At 41.3% G+C, this 25,645-nt stretch overlaps 1 protein-coding gene across 2 annotated transcripts in view; it reads right to left on the reverse strand.

Annotated features, from left to right (window-relative positions):
• MAML2 (mastermind like transcriptional coactivator 2) overlaps positions 1 to 25,645 on the reverse strand; it is a 337,748-nt gene that overhangs the window by 88,530 nt on the left and 223,573 nt on the right. For both annotated transcript variants that reach the window (XM_087433621.1, XM_004427419.3), the window contains exon 2: positions 14,568 to 16,103. In XM_087433621.1, coding sequence (XP_087289747.1) covers positions 14,568 to 16,103 — 1,536 coding nt within the window. The remainder of the gene's footprint in view (positions 1 to 14,567; positions 16,104 to 25,645) is intronic.

Genomic DNA, 25,645 nt, shown 5'->3' on the forward strand with positions numbered 1-25,645 from the left:
ACTGCACCGTTAGTCCCCTCATTTAATGACAGCTGTGTCTCAAGTGTCAAGACCTCTTGGTGAGAAAAGCTATCAGAGGGCTTCAACTGTGCCAGCTGAACGCAATGCATCAATGGTATTTATTTGCTTGCATATTAGTCAGTAACTTATCTATAAAAAGCAATGATTCTATCTTCTTTCATTCATTTTTTTTTTTTTCTGAGGAAGACTGGCCCTGAGCTAACATCCGTGCCCATCTTCCTCTACTTTATATGGGACGCCACCACAGCATGGCTCGACAAGCAGTGCATGGGTGTGCGCCCGGGATCCGAACCAGCGAACCCCCAGCCGCCGCAGCGGAGCGCGCCCACTTAACCGCTTGTGCCACTGGGCTGGCCCCTCATTCATTTTTAAATCCTTCCCGAAGTTTCTATCCCTTGTACTTACTGTTCTTTTAATTGTTGTTTCTGAGAGGGCTATCAATACAGATTTCCAGGGAATGAGAGCTTGGAGTAACCTGCTGCTACGGTACACAGCCAGAAGTATGTGTCATTCTTTCTACTCAGTTAATTCTCCACCAATAATCCTGGATGTCCCTTAGGCAGGAGCTAAATGTGATAAATGTCAGCAAATGAACTGGCTGGGCAAAACCACTAACATATTTTCAGTTGTAACCAGATCAGACTGTAACTGCCTAATCCCTAATAAATAGAGGAGGATAAAGAATTGAAATCTCCTTTGGAAACAGCTCTGTTCCAGAATTTCACAGAAAAAATATTATAATAAAACTTGATGTACATGGGACTATGAAAATAGATGTTGCATTAACCAGAGTTAAATTACACACACACACACACACACACACACACACACACATATAAAAGTAAAAGGGCAGCATATTGTGCTAGAAAATAGCAATTGTCTGACACTGGATTGAAGACACGGTTGAACAAACTCCTTGAGGGCAAAGATGGTGCACTTATGTTTTTTGGCTAAGAGGTGCAGTGTGTGGAGCATGGCTAGAAGCAGACAAACATGATCTGAATTCTAGTTCTGCCACCTTATAGCTGTGTGACTTAGGCAAATTACTAAGCCACTCTGCTCTCGACTTCTTCAAATATAAAGAGGAGAAAGTTATTCCTACTTCTTAGGAATGTCACAGAGAAAGCACTTAGCACATAGTAGGTGCTCAATAAATGCAGGTTCCTTTCTCATTCCTTCTTTGCACTCTCTGTAACGGCATGTATACTTACTAGGATATTATCTATGTTCAACAATTTTCTTTCTTGATGTTTTGCATTTTTTTCTTACTGTCTCAAATGGGTTATGATTTCTCTGAAGATTTCACATTTTACCTTTCATACACTCTTTGTCAGGAAGCTACCAGCAGGCACAGTCCACCAAAATAAGAGAGTAAATAAATAAGTAGAAAAACACAAAGGACCCAGACACAGGGAATCTGATAAAGGAAAGAAATGAAGGGATTCCCAGGATGGTAGCAGGAAGGCCTGGGATGATAGCTGTACCAGCAGGCTCAGGGAACACCCCGCAGGATTGTTGCTGGGGACAGAGGGCTCCTGGGGAGATGTATCCAGGAAAAAAATGGAGAAAACAGATTATCTGACAGGAAATACAGTGTTGAAAATGTATCGAAAGATGTTTTACAGAGTTCTTAGACTGTATAAGACTTAGCCAGAGATTCAAAGACACACCATAAATGAAAAAAAAAAAGTTAGACACAAGTCCTAGAGAGGAACTATAGTTACAGTATACTGCTTGTCTTAGCAGTAAACATTATTTATCTCATCATAATTCTGAACACATTGATATTAAGCAAATTTTTGTCATAACCATATTGTGACAAAGGGGGAGAGGGAGGAGGGGTGGGAAATAGAACTAACATCTTCATCTATTATTATAAGAAACAATAGATATTGCCTAAAATTAATAAATCAAGAGGTATCAGGTGCGGATGAATTTAGAAATGTGATGGTAAATACCGGAAGAAGCAACTCAAAATGATGAAGTTGGTTTCCTCTAGAGACAAAGAAGGGTGAGGGAAGGGGTGGCCAAGTAATAGCTTGCATTTTAGCTCTATTTGTCTTAAATTATTTGCATGTGTTACTTTGATAAAAATAAAAATAAATTTATAAATGACAGTAATTGCATTTTAGAGTCATAGAATTCAGAATTATAGAATAAAATCATAACAGAGGAAGTAAATGAGGTCTGATTACTAAAGGTAAAATACTCAGCAACAAGTACGGGTGCAGAATTCATGTATTATAATCTCATTCCCACACAGCATCCCTCATTTATTACATTTCTCACAGCAGCTGGCATGGTTTTCTGTATACAGGAGGTGCTTAAATATTTGTTGAATGAAAAATGAATATACCAATTGCTGAAATTTTTCATCTTTAATTTTTAATGAGCTTGGTCTGGAGAGCAGAGGGGTCACAGCTGAAGTTTATAGTTTTGTTCTATATGGAGGGATAAGATTATAGCTTAAAAGGATTTTTGAAAGCTCTCCCTGAAATCTGATTCTGAGGTAGACATTCCACAGGTCTAATCTACTTTACACAATGCATGGGTTTGCCAGAGATTCATTCAAGACAATTCATATTTGAGTGAGGTAGTCTAATGGGAATTTTAATTATGCATTCCTATAGGGTCTCTAAACTCTATACTTGTGATAAGCCAGAATACTGGTTTGAAAACTCTGTCCTGAAGGAACATAAGGTTCTGAGGAGGTACCTCAGGGAAACTCTGAAAAGGAAGAAGGGATGAAAGAAGTATTCTTGTTAAAACAAAGTGTGAAAACCATTGAAATAGAGCTTCAGGAAACATTATATCTGTACCACATTATGTCAGCTTCTCAGGGAAAAGTATTTGCTGAATTAAAATTTAGTATTTTGGCCTCAGACTTTATGATGCAGCTTAATAACAAAAACGTCAAAGTAAACTGTGTCATGGTGTCTTTGCAAAATTTCCAGTGGAAGATGTCCATCATGTTACCTAACTCCCTCAATGATAAATGCACCTTTGAATTCATTTCCAGGAAAAAGTTTGCCTCCGTTGATGAACTTGTACACTTACTTTTATATTAAAGAAAAAAAGAACCTCTATATCTCCACATAATTTCTTTCTGCCTTAGTTTCCTGGAACTCAGAGTTAAATGAGAGCTCAATTTTGGAAGTCACCCACTGCAGTGTCTGCTAACATTTAATTTGGATTCTTTAATGGATTTGGTTCCGATGGTCCTTATTTTGCAAAGAGAAGCAAGCTAACACTTGTTAATCAATTGACTATAAGGTGCAGGCTCTGTATTGGTTGTATGTCTCATGGGTTATTTCGTGGAATTTTTTCAACAATCCTGCAAAATAGGTGTTTTCATTCTCATTTTACAGATGGTACAGCTTAGTTTCAGAGAACTTAAGTAACTTGGCCAAGGCTACATGATCATTAAGATGCTTAGAAGTTTTTGGAAGTAAGCAATGTATAAATTCTCAATAATGTACATTTCATATTTAGGTTGATATTAGAAATTATTCAAACCTATTTTTTTCCTTGATTTCAAGACCATGCAGCCTATCACACACACACACACACACAAACACACACACACACATACACCCCATAACTTCTTTCCCTTCCTTCCTTTGCTCTCCCCTCCTCTCCTTCTGTTTCTCTGTCCATATGTTGGGACTTTCTCTCAGGTACTCTGGCCCTTGGAAGTACAAAAATGAATTGTATGCAGACTCTGGACTCAAGGAGCTTACAGTTTAGTGGAGGGGTTAAAGTATATACTTAACTACAATTTAGAGTAGAAAGCAATGAATGCAATGAGAGATACAAAATGCTTTGTGAATTCAGGGGGGGGAAGAGAAATTCCATGGTCCCAACTCTCTAGGAATTCACAGTTCACTGGATCAAATAGATACCTAAACAAAATTATAACACAATATAAGAACTGTACTGGAAGTGTTTGCACTATGTTGTACACTCTAGAGGAAGAAGAAACGAACTGTACCTGTTTCACAGCTGAGAAGGGGTGATTACAGCCACATGGGCAGTTAGGGCAGGGGATGGAGAGGGCCGGGGGCTGGGGTCCCAAGACACTTCAGAACTGTCTAAGCAGGTGGACAGGATGCCGCAGCCGGTAGGGAAAAGGTAGCGGTTTGGCAAAAGACATTCACAGGGAGGGAAGCTTGTCTTGTGAAGTGGAACCTCAGGGAGTAACTGGATCTGGGGTAAAGCTACAATTCCAGGGGGGAGGGCTGGCAAAAGCTACAGCGATAACTGGAACCCCAGCTCCTGACCTCAGCCCCAAGGAGTATGGGCAAGGCAGAATTGCTTAGACACGCTGTCCAGCCCATTACTGAAAAGGACAAGGGAGTTGGAAAGAAGCTGGTCGAAGGGAGTATTATAATAACATGAGCATGTGGGTTATAGCAGTGGAGATGGAGAAGAGGAACAGGTGTGGATGGTTATCAGTGGTATCCATAGTAGCACCTGGGAAAGTAGGCCTAAGGGAGAGAGTGGAATTATACTGACTGCAGAGGTGCTGAGGCTGGTACCTGGGGAAATGGGGTTCAAAGGGGTAGGAGGGTTGATGGAAAGTTATTTTTGAGGGATGCTGGGGGCTTAAGCGTGTTTGAAGATAGAAAGGAGAGAGTGAAGACATAAGAGATGATAATTAATGGAACAAGTCATCTGCAAGAGCTGAAGTACAGTGTTGGCCTTAGAGAAGCAAAATGTGAGGGGCAATGGAAAGAATGAGAAAGACGACAGGTGAACATGCAGAGACATTCTGAGGTTGGCAGGAGCGGGGAGCTGCCTGAGCCCACAGCAACTGCACATTGGAAATCTCTGAGATGGTCTTGGCATAGAGGTCTCCTTATAAAGGTCTCCTTGCCCCTGGCCTGAGCCCCTCCAGCATGTTCTCTATACTGTAACTAGAGAGACTTTTCTGAAGAGCAGATCTGATTTTTTAATATTCAACATGTTTGAATTAAACAACTACCTTGCAGTAGGCATAAGTTATGCCTCTGTTTAAAAACAACCCATACAATTTTTTCCATAACTTTCTATTGCCCTCAGGATGAATTTCTAAACTCCTTACTAAGGTTTATAAGGCTCCTCATGATCTGGCCTCTGCTCACCTCTCTAGTCTCATATCTCTCCTCTCCTGACCTTGCACTCTACAGTCCCCCTATACTGAACTACTTGGACTCCTCCAAAAGAACACAGCCTCTGTCTGGAAGTCTTTCTCCCTTCCACCTCAGTAACTCCTATTCTTCCTTGGGGTAGACACTTAGATGATACCTCCTCCAGGAAGCCTTTTCTGGTTCCCACGGCTATACTAGGTGCTTCATCTCTGTGTTCTCAGGATACCTTATAGTGACTTCTATCAGGAGCCTTTTAACAGTACATTATAATCACTTGTTTCTATCAATTACTTGTGGGCAGAGATTGTGTCTTGGTCAGTATTGGTACATTATTGATGTTCTATTGAAAGAAAAGAATCACTTGGAATACACCCTCATGATTCCCCAGGATATAGGTCAGTCCAGGCTCCATCACAAGTGCCTCTGCAGAATCCTCTTCCACAGGTTTAACCCAAGTGGCAGCTGACAGTGAATTCTCTGATTTCCAGCCATGACAACTAGAGCTGTTGGTTCAGGTCATGGGCAAATGGTGTTTTAAGGGCAGACTTGGTATGGAGGAAGGTGGGAGCGCTAGCTTCTGTTCCCACCTTCTGAGGAGGAGAGGGTGATGTGTTGGCATCCTTAAATCCCCAGAACAGAAGAAAGGTTGACAGGGCAATGATACAATTCATTTGTTCATTTGTTCAACAAATAAGTTTCGGGTGCCTACAACATAGTAGATGTGTTAGGGGTTGGAATACAATGGTGAACAAGACAGACACAATCCCTGCCTTTAAGTAGCTTGCAGTCTACTTGAGGAAGAACAAAGATATATGAAGGGTGATATCTGCTAAAAGAGAGGAAATAGAGGGAGCTACCAGAAAATACAGGATGGGCGCTAATCTTGATTGGGAGGCCAGGGAAATCTTCTGGAGGACATGTGTTAGCTGAGACTGGGAAAGCTTGAGGTTACATTAGCCAGGCAGAGTAGAGCACAAAAATGTTCCAGACACAAGGAACAGCATATTTGAAGATATGAGGATGAAAGAAAGCATGGTACTTTTCTGGTATTGGAAGACACCTTTTACGGAGGGAGCTGGAGTGCAGAGTGCATATGAGTTTAAGGGGGAAAGATGGGTGAATGCGTGGGAGTCAAGGGAAAAAGAAAGGTGGGAATGGAAACCAATAAATCTGGAGTGTTTGGCAGGAGCCAGGTCATGCAGGGCTTTATAAGCCACACAAGGAGTTGCATTTCATTCTGAGAAAATGAAGATCATTTAAGGGGCTTAGGCAGGTGACCGACATGATCAAATTCCTATCTAAGAATACTCTGGTTGCAGGTTGGCAAGACTAGAAGGAGGCAGGTCAGTTAGCAAGCACTTGAAGCGAGAATGGACAACGGTTAGAAGCTATTCTGGATGTTTTGCCCACGGGTATGTCCACTCAGAATTCATTCATCTGTGCCAGAGCCTTGTGGACATAGAGATGGGCCTGCCAGGCCTCATGGCTCTTCCCAACACGGATCCTTTTCCAGGAAAAGTCTCTTCACCCTTGTTGCCAATAACAACTCCAGTGGCTGAATGTCCCCGGCCCCTGCTTTGAAGGCCTGCCATAGAACAGGTCTCAAGGAGGTCAGGGAAAAGAGGTAAGCTCAAAATTGGTCTGTGGGGAATCGATAAAAGAGGAGAGGATACAGCCAAGGGAAGGGAGAAGGAGACAAAGACTCAGAGACACAGAGTAGAGATGTGAGCCAAAGACCAGAATGTGAGGCCCACACACTCATGTGCTCACCCACGCAGACCTGTGGACTACCAAGAAGTAGGGCCAAAAAAACTCCCTGTTTATGAAGTTCATGTTTCCTAAAGGTGGAGCTGAACTTAAGCTCCTGTGAAAAGCAAACTGTGGAAAATGCCAGTGATTCAGGGTGGAGGGAATTAGCAGTAAAAAGAAAGGGAAACAGGTCAACCACCCTCATTCTTTCATCCTTGGGAACTTGAAACTTGATTTTGCAGGATGCACAGGAAAGTAGTCGCTGGCTTCCCTCTATTATGCTCGTCTCAATAAGGTGCCACTTTTTTGTTCAGATTCATTGCATAAAATGCAAATAATTCAGCCAGAGTTCTCTAGTTACTATCCAGAGAGCTGCCTAGGCTGTGTATGTGCGTGTGAGTGTAAGTTTTGTCTTCCCTGTTTAAAACACAATGTAAAAGAGTAAGATGATTCACTCACATTACATCTCTCTGATCCTAGTAGTCTAAACATTTGTGCAGTCTTTTGTTTCAAACCTAGAATTCCTTATAGTAAACACCTTCTGAATCTCAAGTCTTTGTGCCTGACTTTAATTAACTATTAATGTGAAAATTTACTGATTAGTACACTGGCTACATGGGTTTTTGCTTCCTTTCGATTTCACAAAAAGAAACCACCACCCCCCTCTACCAAACTGATAACAACTGACATCTGATTAGAAAAGGCACAACTAATTAGAATGGGTGCAAAGGGGATTGTTTGAGTCACCTACATTAATGCACATTATAGTTAAACATCTGTCAGATTTTCCATTAACCCTCTTGCATTTCCATCTCCAGGATCAAATCTATTTCTTAACCTCATACCCCTTTTTTCCCTAGTTGGAAACTTGGTATTCAACAGGCTTAATTAGCCACTAATGCTTTAAATGCACAGCTCTTAGTGATGGATGCAACACATGGACAAAGGCCTTGGAATGAGAATAATAGAAGCCATTCCCCTAACTGTGGATTTAAACCCTATGTATTATGATCCCAAGGCCAACGTGTTCTTCTTGTTATTGTGTTTATTTCTTTATTGAGGGATACAGAAGTTAATTGTTGCTTTACACCAATTCACTCCATTGTGCTCTGGGCTATTACATACTAAGAAGACAAAATAAAATAGAAATGAAAGTGGAATATACAGCAAATAGAGTTCTATTGTGTAAAAGGTTAAATAAGATGTTCAAAGTCGAACTCGTAGATTTAGGGGAAAGGCCCACGTGATTTGGGCTCAGTTATTATATAGAATGGATTGTTAAGGATCAGGACAATGTAATATATGTACCCAGTAGGAATCCAGTAAGTATAAGGGACGGATGTCTCCTTCAGATTAAAAGCTCATTGAGGGGAGGGAGCATGCCTCCCTGATGTTTTAGATGGGTGCAAAGAGGGTTCTTTGGATCATCTAATCTTTTAATCTCCAATTCCTGGCACACTGTAGGTGCTCAATAAATTTTCATCATTTGAATGAATGAATGCATGCAAGAATTATGGTTTCACCCTATTGTGAAACTCTAACAATGACCCTGAACAGGTTCTTAAATCTTGATGGATCAGTTAAAGAAAAAGAGAGTGAAAGAATTTTCTTCATCATTTAAAAAAATCTATCTAAAACCTTGGATTTTTTGCTTTAAAAACTAAATCACATACAACTCCCTTGAGTTTTTTCCATTTTTTTCTGGGATCAGAGGTACCAAGAAGCCCAGCAGCAAATCAGCCTAGTAACAGAAGCAAGAATAAGCCTGCAATGTGATGAAAATAGATCAATTTGAAAACACTCTCTGATTATTTAATTTTTAAAAACTTTTTTTTTTTTTAATTTTATTTTTCCCCTTACTCTATCATACTTGGTTCTCAGCTGTTGTATCAGTATCCAGAACTGTGCCTGGCATATAGCAGGCACTCAACAAATATTTCTTGAATGAATGAATAAAAACTATTTCTAGAGTTGAAAATGGAGCAGTACTCAATTTAGCCTGGAATCTTTAGTTCATGGCTCCTGGTTGGGAAAATCAGAAAACATAGAGATCTGTGGATTCAGATAAGGCAACTTCAGAGAATTTGTTTGAAGATCCCTCCCTGCATCAGAATTGGTTTGAATTTTCCCTGAGGTAGAAATAAACTGGAAACACAGACAACAGTGAAATTCCAAACAGACATCACAAAAAAGGCCCTGTTAGCACAACCCAAACCACCTCTATGTATTTCCTTAACTTAGGCAGAATAGTAGTTATCAGTACTGGGCTTAAAATCAGGCCAGTTACTAACTGCAACTCTGAGCAAATTGTTTAACCTCTCTGAGCCTCAAAGTCCTCACCTGTAAAAAAAGGGTTGATAACATCTACCATATATGGCACAATGTTGGTACTAATATTAAAACGAACAAACCAACTAACACAAACTAACAAAACACATGCAAAATCCCTTCTGCTAATTTTTCCAATCAAGATTCTTTGGTACAAATTACATTAACATATGTGTCTGGAAATTCACTTTGGATCCTGGCGTTAGCGCTAGTTTCGTGGAGTATTAAAAACAAATTTTTGTTTCCTTTGTAAACCTAAAAGATAAATGTGAAATATCAAAGATAAAATGAAAATGCAGGCATAATGCTCCTGGCCTGCGATGGACAACCTCAGCATGTCTGTACTAGCCCTCTTCCCTTTTGCCAGCATAACCTAGCCAAGGTGAGTCACAATGGAAATCACCAAATGGTCAAAGGTCATTTGCAATGATCACCTAGCATCTCTGGGGTCTCTATCCTAACTTTACTCTAGATCTCATGTCATTTATACTTTACCCATGACCATAGGTTTTTTACCATATTTTAGATTCACGCTTGAGTTCTGATTATATTGACAGATTTTGTTTCCCAGCATTTTTCGACTTTGGCTTGGTTTTTGTCTTTGGCACTTCATGCTTCTGACTTCCTCTAACCTGACTCTAGCCCTTAAACCCAAACCCTGGCACTAGCCTAACTGGCTGACCCGTTAGCCAACCTCCAGTCCGCAGCAAAGGTGTGGTTTGGATATTATATTGTTGCAGAACACTGAATTCCTAATCATTTTCCATTAGAAAAGGCATGCCCAGTTGCTTCAAGGTTCTATCTCTTCTCTGGTACTTTCACTGGGCAATTATAAGGATTTGTCAGTCTATGAGAGCTACAGTGATTCCTCCACCCTCACCTAGGCCAACTGGGAAACAATTTTCTGAGTGTTCATCTTTAAGATCAAATATATACAAAATTACCTTAAAGATGAGGAGAGCAGAATGTGAGGAGACTTGCCTGATTTACACCAAGGGTTGATATGTAGAATAGTGAAGGATAAACTTGGCTAGGTAGACAGAGTAGGGTGAGGTTCTTAATATATGATTGAGGAGTTTGGCTTTAAACTACAGAGGAAATGTACAAATTTATGTTTCGGTCATAACAAACCATCCATTCACTGGCTGCCTTCCCTCTCAGAATTTTTAGAGATGGGAAAATTCTAAACCAAATATAGAATCCACTCGAGTTTCATGGATCTAATGTTAGAAAAAAATTCACACTTTTAAGTGTCTGACCATAGAGCTCTGAAAAAGATCACTTTTTGGTTCAAGAGGTTAGCGCTTTTGGATTGAACTCTCATGAGCCATGGTCAACCAATAACTCTTTCACACTTTAAACAAGTAATCAGTGACTTGAAGATAAATCAGAACTGCATGCATCCCTCTCCTGCCCTCTCCCATAACCTTCAAATCAGAAAGGGAAGAAAATTATAGCCAGGAGGTATTTCCATTTGCAATCTCCAAACACTGGCAAGACAGAGTCACTGAAGACATTTTGTGAAACACCAAATACCACTTGCTCTCCCAGTCTCCAGAGAAGGGATTACTTAAAAACACCTCAGGCATGGAACAATAAAGATGTCTCCAATAATTCGATTATGCTGCATCTGTCTCTCCGGTGCCATTCACATCTAGGAGAACAGAGGTAGATACCCAACAAAGGGAGAATGGCATAGGAATCTCCCAAATTTAGTCTTCTGCCTGAGCATGCAGATCTGTCTGGGTTCAGAGTTCTGAAAGGTGAAGAGAAGGCCATCTTGGCACACTCTGCTGGGTAAATTACAAGCAACTGATCAACAAATTCAATCTACCATTTTGTAGTGGAAAGCTAAGATTTCCACTATTCCCAAGGCTAAAGGGCTCCTGTTAGCAAATCCCATAGTAAATCTTCCTATGTTTGAAACAAAGTGAGTATGAGAAGCAGAAAAAAATTCATAACTAGTGTTTTCATTTAGGATGCTTTAGTTCATAAACTTAAGAGTTGCTAATTCCCAATGTATCTCCTCCCATGACTTTGATTATGAGAATCAGAGATTTAGCTAATCTGAAATGAGAACACACATTTGTACTGTATACTATGGATGGTAGAGTTAAAACTACTCTCTCTGAGTTGAGAATATTTGGCAATATACTTGATAAGACAACAAGAATTAGAAAAACTTTAGAAAAATGTATATCCAAATGAAAGTTGCTTCTCAAAATTATCATCTTGGGAAGCAACCCATTTATTTTCTTTATTGCTTTCAGAGAAAGTTCACAAATGAAACTTGAAATGCAGTCCTATCACAGCATAGCAATTCCTTGTTTTTGACCCAAAGCAGCATTACCCAACTTGACTGTTTTCAAAAATCACCCTGACAGGATGAATATTATTGCAATGGTAATAATCCATTCAATGTGCTAAAAGATCTGAAGACAATCCCTAGAGAAAAACTCTTGTAACTGTACTGAACAATAGCATCATTATTAAAATGGGTCCAACCCACCAAAGGTGCATGCTTTAGAGAAGGCAACACTTAGTTGACTATAGAGCTCTGGTATTCTTGCTCACAACTCAGACACAGGACTTCAGAGTCATACCTCAGAGAACTGTTGAGCTGGAAGGGACAATGTGATTCAATCTACAAAGTTGGGATAAACCTTTAAATGGGTAGCCATTGTCCATTGGAAGGCCCATTAGCCTACAGAAGAGGTCTTTAGCTTGGAGTGCTATCACCATTTCTAGCATTTTTTAAGGGCCTTCTTGAAAAGATGAAATTGGCATCACATGTGTCATATGCACTGAGAAGTGAAAAAAATTATCTAAGGCATTGGAAGATGCTTGTTGATTTGGTCATTAGTACCCATTGGTATGCTTGGGTCCTGGAAGCTCAGGTGGAGACTAAGAGGTCAGGATTATGATGTACATTTGTTGATCTGAGCAGTAGAGCCGGAAACAGGACAGAGGATGTTGGAGGTGGCAGGAAGACTCCCAAAGAAGGGCTAACAGGGCACCAAAGAGATATATTTCCTGTTGTAAATTGTTTATTTTGGTTAACTCCATAATGTTAACCCTCAGGAAGGTCAACAATCACATAGATATTTTTGCTTCTTTTCTTTAACAGCTCTGAAGGTTAGAGATTTAAGATTTTCTCTATCCTCAGAGGATTTAATCTACTATGTAAATTATGTAAATATGGCTCAATATTATAAGCAATATTCCTTTTGAGAATTCCACCATGATCTATAAGTGGTCATTAATTTCCCAACAAATCCTACCTGTGAGTTGTATAGCTTGGTGGCTGAATGCACAACCTCCAAAGTAGACCATCAAAATCCTGACTCTGCTACTTATTATCTGTGTGACTTTGGGAAAGTTATGTAACCTCTCTGTGCCTCAACTGCCTTCCCTGTAAGATGAGAATAATGGTATTTCCTTTATATGGGTGAAACAAGATACCACAAGTAAAGGAGACACAAGTCATCCCATTATAGAGTAAATATGGCATTACTCAATAAATGCTAACTCATTAATATCACATTATTTATTATTTCCATTTTTATGGTCAGAGGTCTGGGCCCAGGGAGGATAAATTGCTCCCCACTCACCATACTGCTAGAAAGTAGAAGAATTAGGGATAGTTCTCTTTTATTCCTCCAATACTATTTATGTTAGAATTTGAGACTTACTCTGACGCCTCTCCTACATAATAGTAATACTTAAAAATATTTTGATACCATATATGGCTCTTTCCATAATAATCATCATAATAGGCAACTTATTCTAAACTCTGAGCTGAGAATTACCTAATTTCATTCTCAAAAAAATCCTAGGATATATTATTATCACTTTTACAGGTGAGGAAACTGAGGCCTAGAGGAGTTCAATGACTTGCTTGAGGTCACACAGCTAGTGAACATCAGAGTAAGAATTTGAACCTAGATTCATCCAAATCAAAATGGCTACACATAACATTAGAAAGTATTTCTACAATGCTGTTTAAATGGTCCCCAAATTACCTGTATTAAAAATAGAACTTTGTAAAATATGCACATGACTCTAGTTGAAGTCCATTCTTTATAATTCACAATTTTAAAAAATACACCTAAGTGGATAAGAGCTGAAAGCTTTACTTGGTACACAGCTCCTAAATTCTAGCTGAGTCTGGTTTTCTCTTGGCACACATCTAGAGCAAAGGTTAGCTTGGCCACATTCTGTGGTGCTCATGGCACTCTTTTCTGGGCAGTGGCCATGAAAACTACTCTAGGAATGGGATTGGAATTAGGCTCTGTACTGTCATACTGTCCTGACATATTGTTTTGACACGTAACGTGCTCACTTTCTGCTTAGACACTAATGTAGACCTGTCAAATTACATGCACAAAGCAACATTCAGACGTCCTTCCTTTCTTTCTTCCTTCCAGGAGGAGTTTCCTCTTTCCAGTTCCCTAGGGATCAGAGCTTACTCATCGGTATGTGCTCTGGAGGCACAGAGCTATCGCGTCATACTATTCACGTTTGGGGCAGAATAAAACCTTTGTTTTATGTTAACCACAGGATATAAAGGTAGCCACAGATTTTTTTTTCTATCTGTAGTTTGACGATTTCATCCTTTAACATTTAACTCAGGCATTACTTTCTCCAGAAGCCTTCCCTGATTTCCCCTAGCTGGGTAAGATACCCAACCTCTGTGCTCTCATATCATTACTCTTTCCACTCAGTATTAAAAGGATAGTTTTTAAAGCCTGTCTCACTCTCCAGACTGTACTTGCAGACAGGGACCATGTCTTATTTAAGGTTGATACTAAGTCCACATGGAATCATAGCAGGATCTAATATGATGGGTTGGGCATTTAGACATCTCACTTGGTTGGTATGGGTATAGACTGGTCATTAAATACTCTTAACATCATGTTGGCCTTATTCAATACTCAACATAATCACAACATCTTGCACATGGTAGGTGCTCTGGAACTACATGTGGATTTAATGACTGATTTATTGACTAAATGAATAAACACTGGGCAAATCAGAATCTCACTAACAACTGGACATGTCACTAAAGGTACGAATTATAATGCAACATTCTTAATAAGCAAGAGCCTTTGATCACTACAGATCCCAGTGACAGTAATGCCCTACAAAGAAATACTAGCTCATGCCTCCAGACGCCCCAAGTGAACAAGGTTTCATGAGGTCATCATATGAATCTGTCAGAGCCACTACTGTCTTTGTAGTTTTAATCCTGTCCCAAGACAAACATAATGGTAACCAAAGCATAATGACCAACCTAGATGGTCTCTGGGTACCCTGTGTTTGAAGTAGTAGAGCCCTTACCTGTCTGTGTTGTTGGGAGACTTGATACCCCAGTCCTGTGATAGGCTGATTCTGCATTTTCTGAAGCAGGATCTTTTGCTGAAGCGGCAAGGGTGATCTTAGCAAAGGCTGACTTGATAGAGGTTGTGTGGGCTGGGATGGTGGCTGCTGTGGCTGTGGCTGCTGCTGCTGCTGCTGCTGTTGTTGTTGCTGTTGTTGTTGCTGCTGCTGCTGCTGTTGCTGTTGTTGTTGTTGTTGTTGCTGCTGCTGCTGCTGCTGCTGTTGTTGAGCTGAAATTGAGCTCTGCTGCTGCTGCTGTTGGGTGTAGTGGAGGAGAGAAGGCTTGTTCTGGGAAGGCAAAACAGAAGGCATCTGTTGGTTTGCTTGATCTGAGTTAAAATGGAACAAAGGCTTGGTGTTGCCATGCCGGGGCTCCAGGGCTGTGTGCGGGTTGTTAATAAAACTTCGACTGAGATCCTGAGGCTTTTGCTGCATGAGTACATCCAGGTGCCCTCCCTGGGCCGAGGGGCTGGCCTTGAACATGTAGTTAGCCATTACTTTCGACTGGCTGCTGCCGCTGGCTATCCCAGGCATGGGGGAGCTCTGTGGGCTGAATGGCTGCTGACCAAAAGAAGGGCTGGGGATTTTCTCCTGCCCAAATGGACCTGGTGATGGCCCAGCGGAAGAGGGCAAGGCAGACCAGTTGGTAGGCTGGTGCTGCTGCATCCGGGCATGCTGCTGACGATTGGCAGCTATTTGTTTGAGCTGTTGGGCATGGGACACTTCTTGCCAGCTCTGCAGGGCCCGGCTTGCTCCTGAGGCTGTCTGCGGCTGAGCCTGGGTCTGAGTGACTGAAGGGATTGGGGATGAAGTGGAAAGGGCCGAGTTGGCCATAGAGAATGCAGGGCCAGCTGATGGGGGCCTCATCTGAGGGGAGCCCGAGGGGCCCTGCGTCAGGCTAGGTGAGTATTCACTTTTGATCACTGTCTTCTCCATAGGCAAGGAGGGCCTGGGAGTGCTCCTCTGGCTTTGCTGACCCAAGTCAATGTTAAATGGGTCATCCTGCTTTATGGTGGCATTGATCATGTTCTCCAGCTCAAGGTCACTCATGGGAGGCACCGATATGTTGGTCAGTTCATTGAACAGCTCCTGCAGCTCAGGATCCATCAGCTGCTCTCCAGAGTCATCTCCGTACCTGTTAGAGAAAATATTCTCCTGGGTCATTTGGCCATCCATGTGCTTACTGCAAGACAGAGTCTCTCCCGGTTCCTTCTTCACCTCCTTTAAGGCCATGTTAAACATACCATTGCCAGGAGAATGTGTATGGGGAGGCAGAGTGTTAGTCTTTCTCAGGGGTGCTTGGCTCATGGGCAAGGTCCCTGTCATAATCTGACTCTGTCCATTATTTACTTGGAGGCCCCCTTGCCCTGCAGAGAGGTTCTCTCCGACACGGATTCTTTTGATATCAAGGAATGAGTTGTCGACAAAGCCATTGGGCCTCTTGCTGTTGGCAGGAGACAGGTTAACTACCTGTTTTCTTTTCAAGGAACCCTGAAGCTGAAAGACAGGAGAAATAAAAAAGAAAATATGAGATATGAATCCTGATATGCTTCTAATCAAAAGTCACATAATATTTAAATTTTTCTTTCATTTACACACAGGATAAATTCAAAAAGAAAAAGGCACAAATCTGGAATACAATACACAGTCTGGAACATGATGAAACTCTGCCAGTAGCACAAACAGAACAAAACAAAATGTTTCTGGAGGAGCAGGTCAATTAGTAGTTAGAGATCACAGTGGTTCCCATGATTGGTACCTAGGCCAAAGGATGAAGAATCCCTCATATATCATCAGGAGTTATTGATAATATCTACAGTTAATCACCAAAGTGGTGTTGTTTTCTGGAGCAGGCCAAAATATTCCACATGCACGCACACACAACCCCACACAGCCTCAGATGACTAGACTGAGCACAATTCTGATCAAAACGGGAAACGCTGAAGAGTCTAAAGCTGGGACACAATTTCCAGGTTCTTTTGTCACAGATTCAACCCCTTCATCACTATTATCCTCTAAGGAAGTAATCAGAATAGTTGTCGTGTCCAAGGCGATATTCTGTCTGTTGTTCATCTATTTTTCTTTCTATAATTCTGCGGCTTTGTATTCAGGCCTGTGTAACAACATTGTGTGGGCGCACAGAAGCCATGAGATTATCATTTATCAAATGAGATACTCTAAGTGCAGATTGTCCTGGGGATTCACTTCTTATGTTGCCTGTCTCTGAATCTTATAACCAAAACCAAGGTGTGGAGAGGCAGTAATGCATAGTGGTTAAGAACGCAGGCTCTGAGAGCTGGCTAAACTGAGCTCAAATTCCAATTCTGTCACTGAATGCTAGGTGACCATGGCACTTTACTTATCTTAGCCTCAATTTCCTTATCCAGAAAATGGGGACAACAGCACTTAACTCACAGGAAGAGATGCGACAATGCATGTAAACATTTAGCACAGTGCTTGCTATAATAAGAACTCAATTATAGTTTATATAAAAAGTATGGCTTACTATATTCTCAAAGGGGAGTGCCTCTCCAAATAGCAACAGTAACAACAAAATGTTCAAGTACTTCGTTCAGGCCGGCCCCGTGGCTTGGTGGTTAAGTGCGCGCGCTCTGATGCTGGTGGCCCGGGTTCGGATCCCGGGCGCGCACCGAGGCACCACTTCTCCGTCCATCCTGAGGCCGAGTCCCACATACAGCAACTAGAAGGATGTGCAGCTATGACATACAACTATCTACTGGGGCTTTGGGGGGAAAAAATAAATAAATAAAATCTTTAAAAAAAAAAAACAAGTACTTCATTCACTAACTCAGTGATTAGATTGTTATATAAACTTTAGAAATTATTGAGAAAGATTTAAGGACCATACCAGTCATCGATAAATTAAAAAGAAACATAAAACACTCATCATTGATCTTGAGATCCTTGTTGCTTTGCCTATAAAGTGAGAAGCTATATCTATCAGAGTGCAGCTGACTCACTTAAATTATTTAATGTTTGCTCAGGATAATTGTAACGTACCTGAGGCAGAAGGACACTTCCCAGATAGAAAATTCTATCACTTTTTTCCTCCCTTTTCACTTACCACCACTCCACCACCCTCCTAAAGATTTCTAGGTAACCTAATTGAGAAAATGACATTAATGTAACTGAGCATCTATTATATGCCAAGTATTTTAAATATGGTTACTTTATCATCCTTAGTCTTGACAACAACCCCTTTAGATAGGCATTATTTATAGATAAGAAACCAAGGCTCAGAGAGGCCAAGTAACTTGCCCAGTGTCACACAGCTAGTAAGTGGTAGACCTGGGCTTTAACTCAAGGTCTCTGTAGTTCTAAAGCCTGTGTCATTTCCACTATACCATGCTGGAATTGCCTTGTTTAGGGCTAGGGTCCACCCAGCACGAAGGGGCAGGGGCAGTAATAAGCACAGAGACATCCTGGGTCTCTGGTAAAATGATGAGGAGCCTGGGAATGGCCAGGATGCAGCACAGGGCCGAATGTGAATGATATGTTTCTTGTCCTATAGCTTATCAATAGCTGTTTCAATAATCCCTTATCTGTGGTCTTGCCCACTCACAGGTGGTATATAGTTATGGTGCCTGTGCCATGTTGGATAACCGCTTTTTACCTTTTACCATTGTGAATTGATAATCAGAGAAAGGAACCTGACCCAGGCTGAGCCAATCAGTCCCTTCCATAGGAATTCCAGAATTGGAGAAAGTGAGACCAGGCTCTCTTTGGGTGGCTGCAGAGCGATTTACGAAACTTGTGAGCTTTTGTTCCGTTATGTCAACCAGAGCCATAGACAAAGTAAGTCTGTAGAAAGAAGAATGAAGCAGAGAGGAAAGACACATATTTTGATAGCATTTAAGGGCCTGAATTCAATCCCAGGTCAGCTCTGTGTCTCTCCTTGTCTTCCTTGATCCTCTATGGAATCTTTATAATAATAAATCCCCCTTTTTGCTTAAGCTAATATGAATTGGGCTGCTGTTACTGTCAACCAAGACTCCTAACTAAATCCCAGGAGACTTCACATTCAGTGATGAGCAATTTGCAGCAAGTGGTAGGGTACACTTTGTACCTGAGTGTGAAGCTCCCCTCCCTCATCTCTGCTGTCTCCACATGTTTCCAGACTCCCAATCTTGTCTACTCACTGATGTAGGCAACATTATTACAGAACACTGTCAGCCATCACCACATTTGGCAGAAACTCCAAGTTGCCACTGTCTGTTCTCATGGAGTCAGGGAGACCACAGACGAAAGAGGTTCAGCCATGTTACCTCAAGAGAGGCCATGCTCATTTATTTCAGCATAAACTACATTTTGAAGGTTCTTTCACAATTAGTAAAGAACAAACAAAGGAATACATTCTTTTTCCAGGTTTGGGTTATCACCTTTGATTTATTTTTCTCTGCTTTGAAAAAACCTGTTCTGCCAGATTCTCCCATTGCTCTGGCCACTCCCTGGGCAGAGAAGCACAGACTCCAGGAAGCAGCACTAGCACCTTCTCTAAGCCACCAGGATGGTAGAGGCAGTAATAGAATTAGCAATGGTTGTAGTAGTAGTGATGAAAATAATAACAACAACAACAAAGTCATTTATTGAGGGGATGTGTGCTAGGCATTGTGCTAAGTTCTTTGTATGAATAATCTCATTTAATTGTCACAACTCTAAGAATCCTCACAACAATTCTATGAGGTTGACAGTATTTCTTACTCACCCCCCTTTTGACAGATGAGAAACTGAGGTTTGGAGATTGAGTAACTTTTTAAGGTCACACAAATAGTAAGCAATAAAGTCAGGAATCAGACCAAGCAACCCACTCAGAGCCTGTGCTCTGTAGTAAATGGTTCCCTAGGCCCTGACAGACGTGAGCGGTACCCACACCCAGGTATTGGGGAGGGCTGGGATCTATCCTGATTCTGGCATCAACTTGTTTTGCTATGTTAGGTAAGTTATTCCACTTCTATGGGCCATAGTTCCCTCCTTTATAAACAGGATTATGTCTGAGAACACTTTCCCGCTCAAACTCGGAAAATAACAGATGCTGAGGGAGTGAGAATTGTTTTTAGGCATCTGTACAGTGTGTGAGGTCAGCACCAAGCAGAGCTAGAGGGATGACTTGAGATGGGGAACAGAACTCCTCCTTAGTGATGTGTGAAACACAACCCCATGGATAAAAGCGATTCTATTAGGACTCCATTGGACGTGATACTTTACCAAGAGAATTTTGGGGACAGTCTGTGCCCTGCCTTGTAGAAGCTTCTAATCAAAGTCATGTCACCAAGGCCCACTGAATGCACAGATGCAGTTGGCACCAAGCTACTGGCACAATACAATCTAAATGATTCTCAAAGTTCAACCTTTACTTTGAAGTATTTCCTTTGCTGGACTAAAATTTCTCCATCAGATGGATACATGGTTTTGATTTATGATATAGTCTCTAAAAGTTCTGTGACAAAATGCAAAGAGTCTAGAAGGAGTAGAGGAGGAACACAGTTAGTCATTAATACCTCAGTGAGAAACAGTTTATCAGGAAATTGAATGTCACTTTACCAGGCCAAGAATAGTCCTAAGGGAATGAGACTCACCCAGGGGAATGACGGGGAATGAAGACATGGGTTTAAATTGAGAAGGATCGGGGCTGGACCTGGGGAGTTGGAAGCCCCCCCAGTGCAAACCTTATAAGTAGCTGGGGGAGATGAGATGGGACAGGCAGAAGTATAAAGGCAGTGTATATCCTGAGGGCCAGAGGAGCCAGTAACTTCCAGAAAGCAGTTCATAACATCGAAAGTGTAGAGGGAAAAATCTCCAACACATATCTCTCACCCAGGGCTGACTTACCCATTAGGCATGGCAGGCACAGTGCCCAGGACCCACAGTAGTCTTAGGGGCCCACAAAAATGTTTTTAAAATTTATTTATTTTATTTTAAAACAGAAGAAAAAGTGAACTTTTAGGTTGAAGAAATGTTTTTTTTGTTTGTTTTTTCCTTTGGTGAGGAAGATTAGCCCTGAGCTAACATCTGTTGCCAGTCCTCTTCTTTTTGCTGAGGAAGATTGGCCTTGAACTTACATCCATGCGCATATTCCTTTACTTTATATGTGGGACGCCTGCCACAGCATGGCTTGACAAGTGGTGTGTAAGTCCGCTCCCAGGATCCGAACTGCAAACTCCGGGCCACCAAAGCGGAGCGTGTAAACCTAACCACTATGCCACCAGGCCAGCCCCCGAAATGTTTTATTATATAATAGTAATATATCTATCTTTATGCCAACACAGTCATAAAACATAATTTTTAAAATTTATTAAGGAAGAAGGGGCCCTCAAAAGCATGAGTGCGTAAGGCCCACAAAAGGCTCTCACCTAATAACTACTATGTATTGAATGCTTATTTTAAGAAAGGTGCTCTTAAAATAAGAGTTGTGTAGAGTCTCATTTAGTCTTCTCACAGCTCTCCGAACATGTCTTCCGATCCTCATTTCATAAGTGAGAAATTGCGGCTCCTGACATTAAGATTACATAGCGAATAATATGGAGGCAGGATGCCAACCCAGGTCTGTCTGGTTGCAAAGTGCTCGTTCTTAATCACTAACAACACTGCTCACCTTCCTTTCGGCCTTCAACTTGCCACATGCCGACACTGTTCTGGACACAGTGGACAGAGAAAGCCAAGACAAAAGGATAACAGAATGAAGATGTCTCGCATGTACAGGGCAAGGGTAACGGCACTAGGGACTCATGGGGACGGATGGTGGGGAGAGAAGGTGACGTCATTGGTTGGAGGTTGATGGTGAAATCTCAGGACATCACCCTCAAGGCTCCAATATAAGAAAAGGAAGAAACAAAGGTCACTTGGTCAGTCAAACAGATTTACTGAGCACCCAGGGAGAGTTCTGAACCCTACCCTATCAAATCATCCCTGGCATGAGGGAAAATATGCAGATGATTAAGCTAGTAGCAGGATATAAAGGCTTCAAAGGAGCATTACATTTCAACGTTTACACTTTTTCCATTACCTAGATGGACTGAGAAGCATTTTTTGTTTGGTACCATAAATCGGCACCCCAAATTTGCTAGGTTTCATTTGTGAGATTATGAAAATAACATCACCCTTTCACTAGCCTCCAAGGAAAGGGCTTCTTTGGGGAATGATTTCAACCCAGCAAGTCCAGTCTGGTTTTCACACTACACAGGAATCACTGTATTTTCCTTTGCTGAGATCCAGCAAACTGTTTCTTTTCACTCTCGTCCTTGTTCTGATGCTTCTATTTGAACACCTCGATGCCATTTGAGGCCTGCGGTCTCTCCTGGGGGAAGGCGTAGGTCTGCCAGGGGCTGGGTCCCGACATAGTGGCCCGCCTGCCCCAAGGGTTGGGGATGGAGGTGCCCAGAAACCTATGGACAAGGAAAATCCAGCACACAGTGGAATTGGGGCCGGAGTTCCTCGGTAAACTCTCCTTTTTAAACAGCTGTGCTTTACTCTTCCAAAGGACTCGAAACATAAACTTCCTGGAGGGATTTAAAAACGCCATTATTGCACAATCCTCTGGTTTCTGTTTCTTCCACTGCCCCTATCCCTTTCCACAAAATAAATGCATTCTTTGTCTCCTGTGCTGCCCTAGAAACCGGGAATATGCCATACAAAGGTAACAATTCAGTCCATAGGTCACATTTTTTTCCCAAGTAGATTTCTGTTTTTCTCAACGAGGCATAAACACAAGAACCAAATTTACCACTGCCTAGATACTCAAGGGAATATCTTGGTCCCATCATCTGTAAACTTTCCTCAGGCCATTTTACTCTTGGCTGATTACAGATAAAGTTGGGGATAGATAAAATTAGAAACAGACTAACCCCCCCAAATGATTTATGACTCGTGATTGATTCTAGATGTAAAAATGTTTGAGATCCTGGAACAGTAAATTCCAGCTCATCACAGTACTTGGAGGTGAGAGTGAATCCTTCCTGGTCCTCTTGATCCCAAACAGACTAGATGGGGTTTTAAGGCTTTTGCTTAAGACATCAGGAAGCTCCTCTTATTTGGCCCTTGTAGAGTTCTGAGCTTCCCTGTATTGCTTCCCTGTATTGGGAGGTATCATTTTATATTCGTATAGTAAGTAGGTTTGCCCAACTGGATTTTAAGCTCCTGGAGGGTGGGCACTGTGTCTTACATTTGACTGGGTTCCTTTCAGTACCTACCAGAATGCTGGGCATATTCTAGGTGTTCAAATAGTAGTTTGTGGGTTGACTACAATACTTGGGAAGCTGGATCTTTCTAACTACTGAGCAGTAAAACAACAGTAAGAAGAAGGCTGTGGCTGGGGGGAACATTTTCATATCTAATTCACAAGCAATTTAATGGTTCCACTAGAGTTTTGTTTGAGTGATCATTTTCTTCTGAACCTTGAGGTCAGAGGAATATGAAGACTTGAGAACTGGAACCACGTTGTCATCCACGTGAACCAAAGGCGAAGGGGTGCGTGAAGCTTTCTGACGGACTCAAGATGATGTTGAGCCTCTTGAAAAGATTCCAAAGCTGGGATGCAATTCTAGACCCCATGCCCTACGTGAGTGAAAGCACTGGAGCTGAAAGGAAGTCAGGGCACATTTCCTGCATGATTTTCAGTAACTTCTACTTTTAATCCTTCAATAAAAAGTGTAAAACTTTTTTTTTTCTTGGTGGAAGGTGGCAGGGAAGGCATGTTAGATCTATCTGGAAAATTTGTGCCATAACTTTGTTCCATAAGGTTTGGACTCTGAGAAACGTGACCACTTTAGTCAACAAAATAGCAATTCTTTATGAAACCCAAGGAAAAGTTTTATATAGAAGCAAGAGCACTGCAAATTCAGGATCTTTGTAGAGAAAACCCGTTACCACGCTGTCTTTCTAAAGACACTAAATGTTAACCTGTCACCACACTGTCCTTCTAAAGACATTAAATGCTAAGATCAACCATATTCAACATTTTTTTAATGTCTCCCTTCTTCTTATCTTTAATGGCTGGCTTGTAGAAGAGTAACTAGAAGAGTTAGAATTTGCCTCAGAAACACACTCATCATTACAGTGCAGAGAAAGTGTTTTTCATTACAGCATTTTCTCAGTTTGGACACTTCCATCTCTTCCCCTTGGAAAATGTTCCAAGTCTATCATCAACCAACAGAACATTCACTGAGGGAAAAGAACTAGTGCAACAATGCCTCGGAAAGGTAGACATCCTATTTTATTGAGGTAAATGGGAGGGTGTGGGATCTTGAAAGAGCATGGAATTCAGCTGCTAATAAACCTGAGATCTAAACGCTGCTCTCCTCCTATTTGATATATAAGCTTGAACCAGTCACTTACCTCACCTGTATGATGGGACTTGGGTGGGGATTAGCAACCATGTATGTGAAGCACCAGCACTGTTCCCAGCTCAGAGCAGTGCTCCATTACTGGTAGCTCATTTTCAGTAGGAGAGGAAAAACTTGAACCTGAGCCTGCGTGACACTTCCTGCTGTCATCCTGAGTGTTATGTGCCAGGAATGTGCTACACAAAAGCAAAAGGAAAATAACAAAATGGGCTTTTCCTCATCTGTAAAATGGAATTTGTTCACTCATTCATTCAACAGATATTTATTTTTAGCACCAAGTATATATTCTTCAACAGATATTTATTCAACAGATATTTGATTTATTTGATTTATTCACCAGATATTCAACAGATATCATTCATTCAACAGATATTTATTTAGCACCAAGTATATATTCTTATGAGACGGTCTATGTCACAGGTTTGTTGTGAGGACCAAGTAGTTAAAGCACATAAAGAACTTGGAAAATTAGTCTTAAAACATAGTTCTCGATAAATGTTAGAACCAATAAAAACAAACAAACAAAAAGGAATTTACCAGTCTGTCTGGAAACAAAAGCAGAAGTAACAATACAACGTGATGGTTGCTCTGCAGAAGTGTGCATAGGATTATAGCCATAGAGGGGAATGACCTCCGCCTGGGAAGGACGGGGAAGTGCTGCTTCCAGTTAAGTGTCCCCAGATATGCAAATGAATGTGATGTTTTATGAGATTCTGATATATTGCTAGGGACGGTATAAACAAAACTTGTTGTACAACAAGTTTTAACCGGGGAATTTTTAAATTTAATTAAGAAGTTCAAAGTAGAATTATTTTCCTATATTGTCTACTACCTTAAACAATGTCATTCCAGATTCACTCAGCGATAACCAGTGTGATTATCCTTCTGACTATATCCTTAGTCATCCTGACTAATTGCTGTAATCATCATAAGGCAGGGGACTGCAGGGGCTATCTTTCAGAGATGGACCCTCTGCATTTAACAGAAAAATGAACAGTACATTCTATAAAAGCCTGAAAAACCCAACTGCTTTGTGCATGAAATATTTTAATCATGACTCACTTTTTGCCCAAAATATATCGAAGTGAATCCAAAGTAAATGCTATGTCTAAAATGTTGGCAATTCCCTTGAAATCTCTAAATGTCCTCCTCAGCAGAATGTACAATGTATTAAGTGTCATTAAGCAAGTGGCTTCTCTCTCCCCGTTAGCTGCAGGGCCCAGTCTGGAAAGCTTTCATTCTAAAGGGCCTAGTTCAAGGTCCATCTCCTCTGTGAGGCCTTGCCCTCCTGCTTTCCCTTATATTCTTTCTTCCTGCTTTAATGACTTTAGCACTTTCTGTCTGATATTGTTTTGGGTAATGACTCAAGTCTGTGAGTTTTTCAGTTTAGTATGATTCCAAGAAGTCAGTGGAAGACAGAGTACCTTATGCATCTCATCTACACCCTTAAGCCCAGTCCAGCACTAGCCCAGCAAAGTGCCTACTGACTGGCTGATGATTTGACTTATTGGGCAGTCAGAAGTCTAGGAACAAGAGATGAGTCAGTTTATGGGGTGTCTATGATTCTCTGCCATTGGCCATGAACTATACCACTTTTATAAACCATAGGGCTGAGTCTTAGCAACTCTTTGTCCAGTTGCAGAGGTGCTGGGCAGTGGGGCAGAGCTGAGAGGTATTGGA

This window comes from Ceratotherium simum, chromosome 7 (genome assembly GCF_057802395.1).
Source record: "Ceratotherium simum simum isolate JZ-2026a chromosome 7, ASM5780239v1, whole genome shotgun sequence".
In the NCBI taxonomy this organism is placed as follows: Eukaryota; Metazoa; Chordata; class Mammalia; order Perissodactyla; family Rhinocerotidae; genus Ceratotherium; species Ceratotherium simum.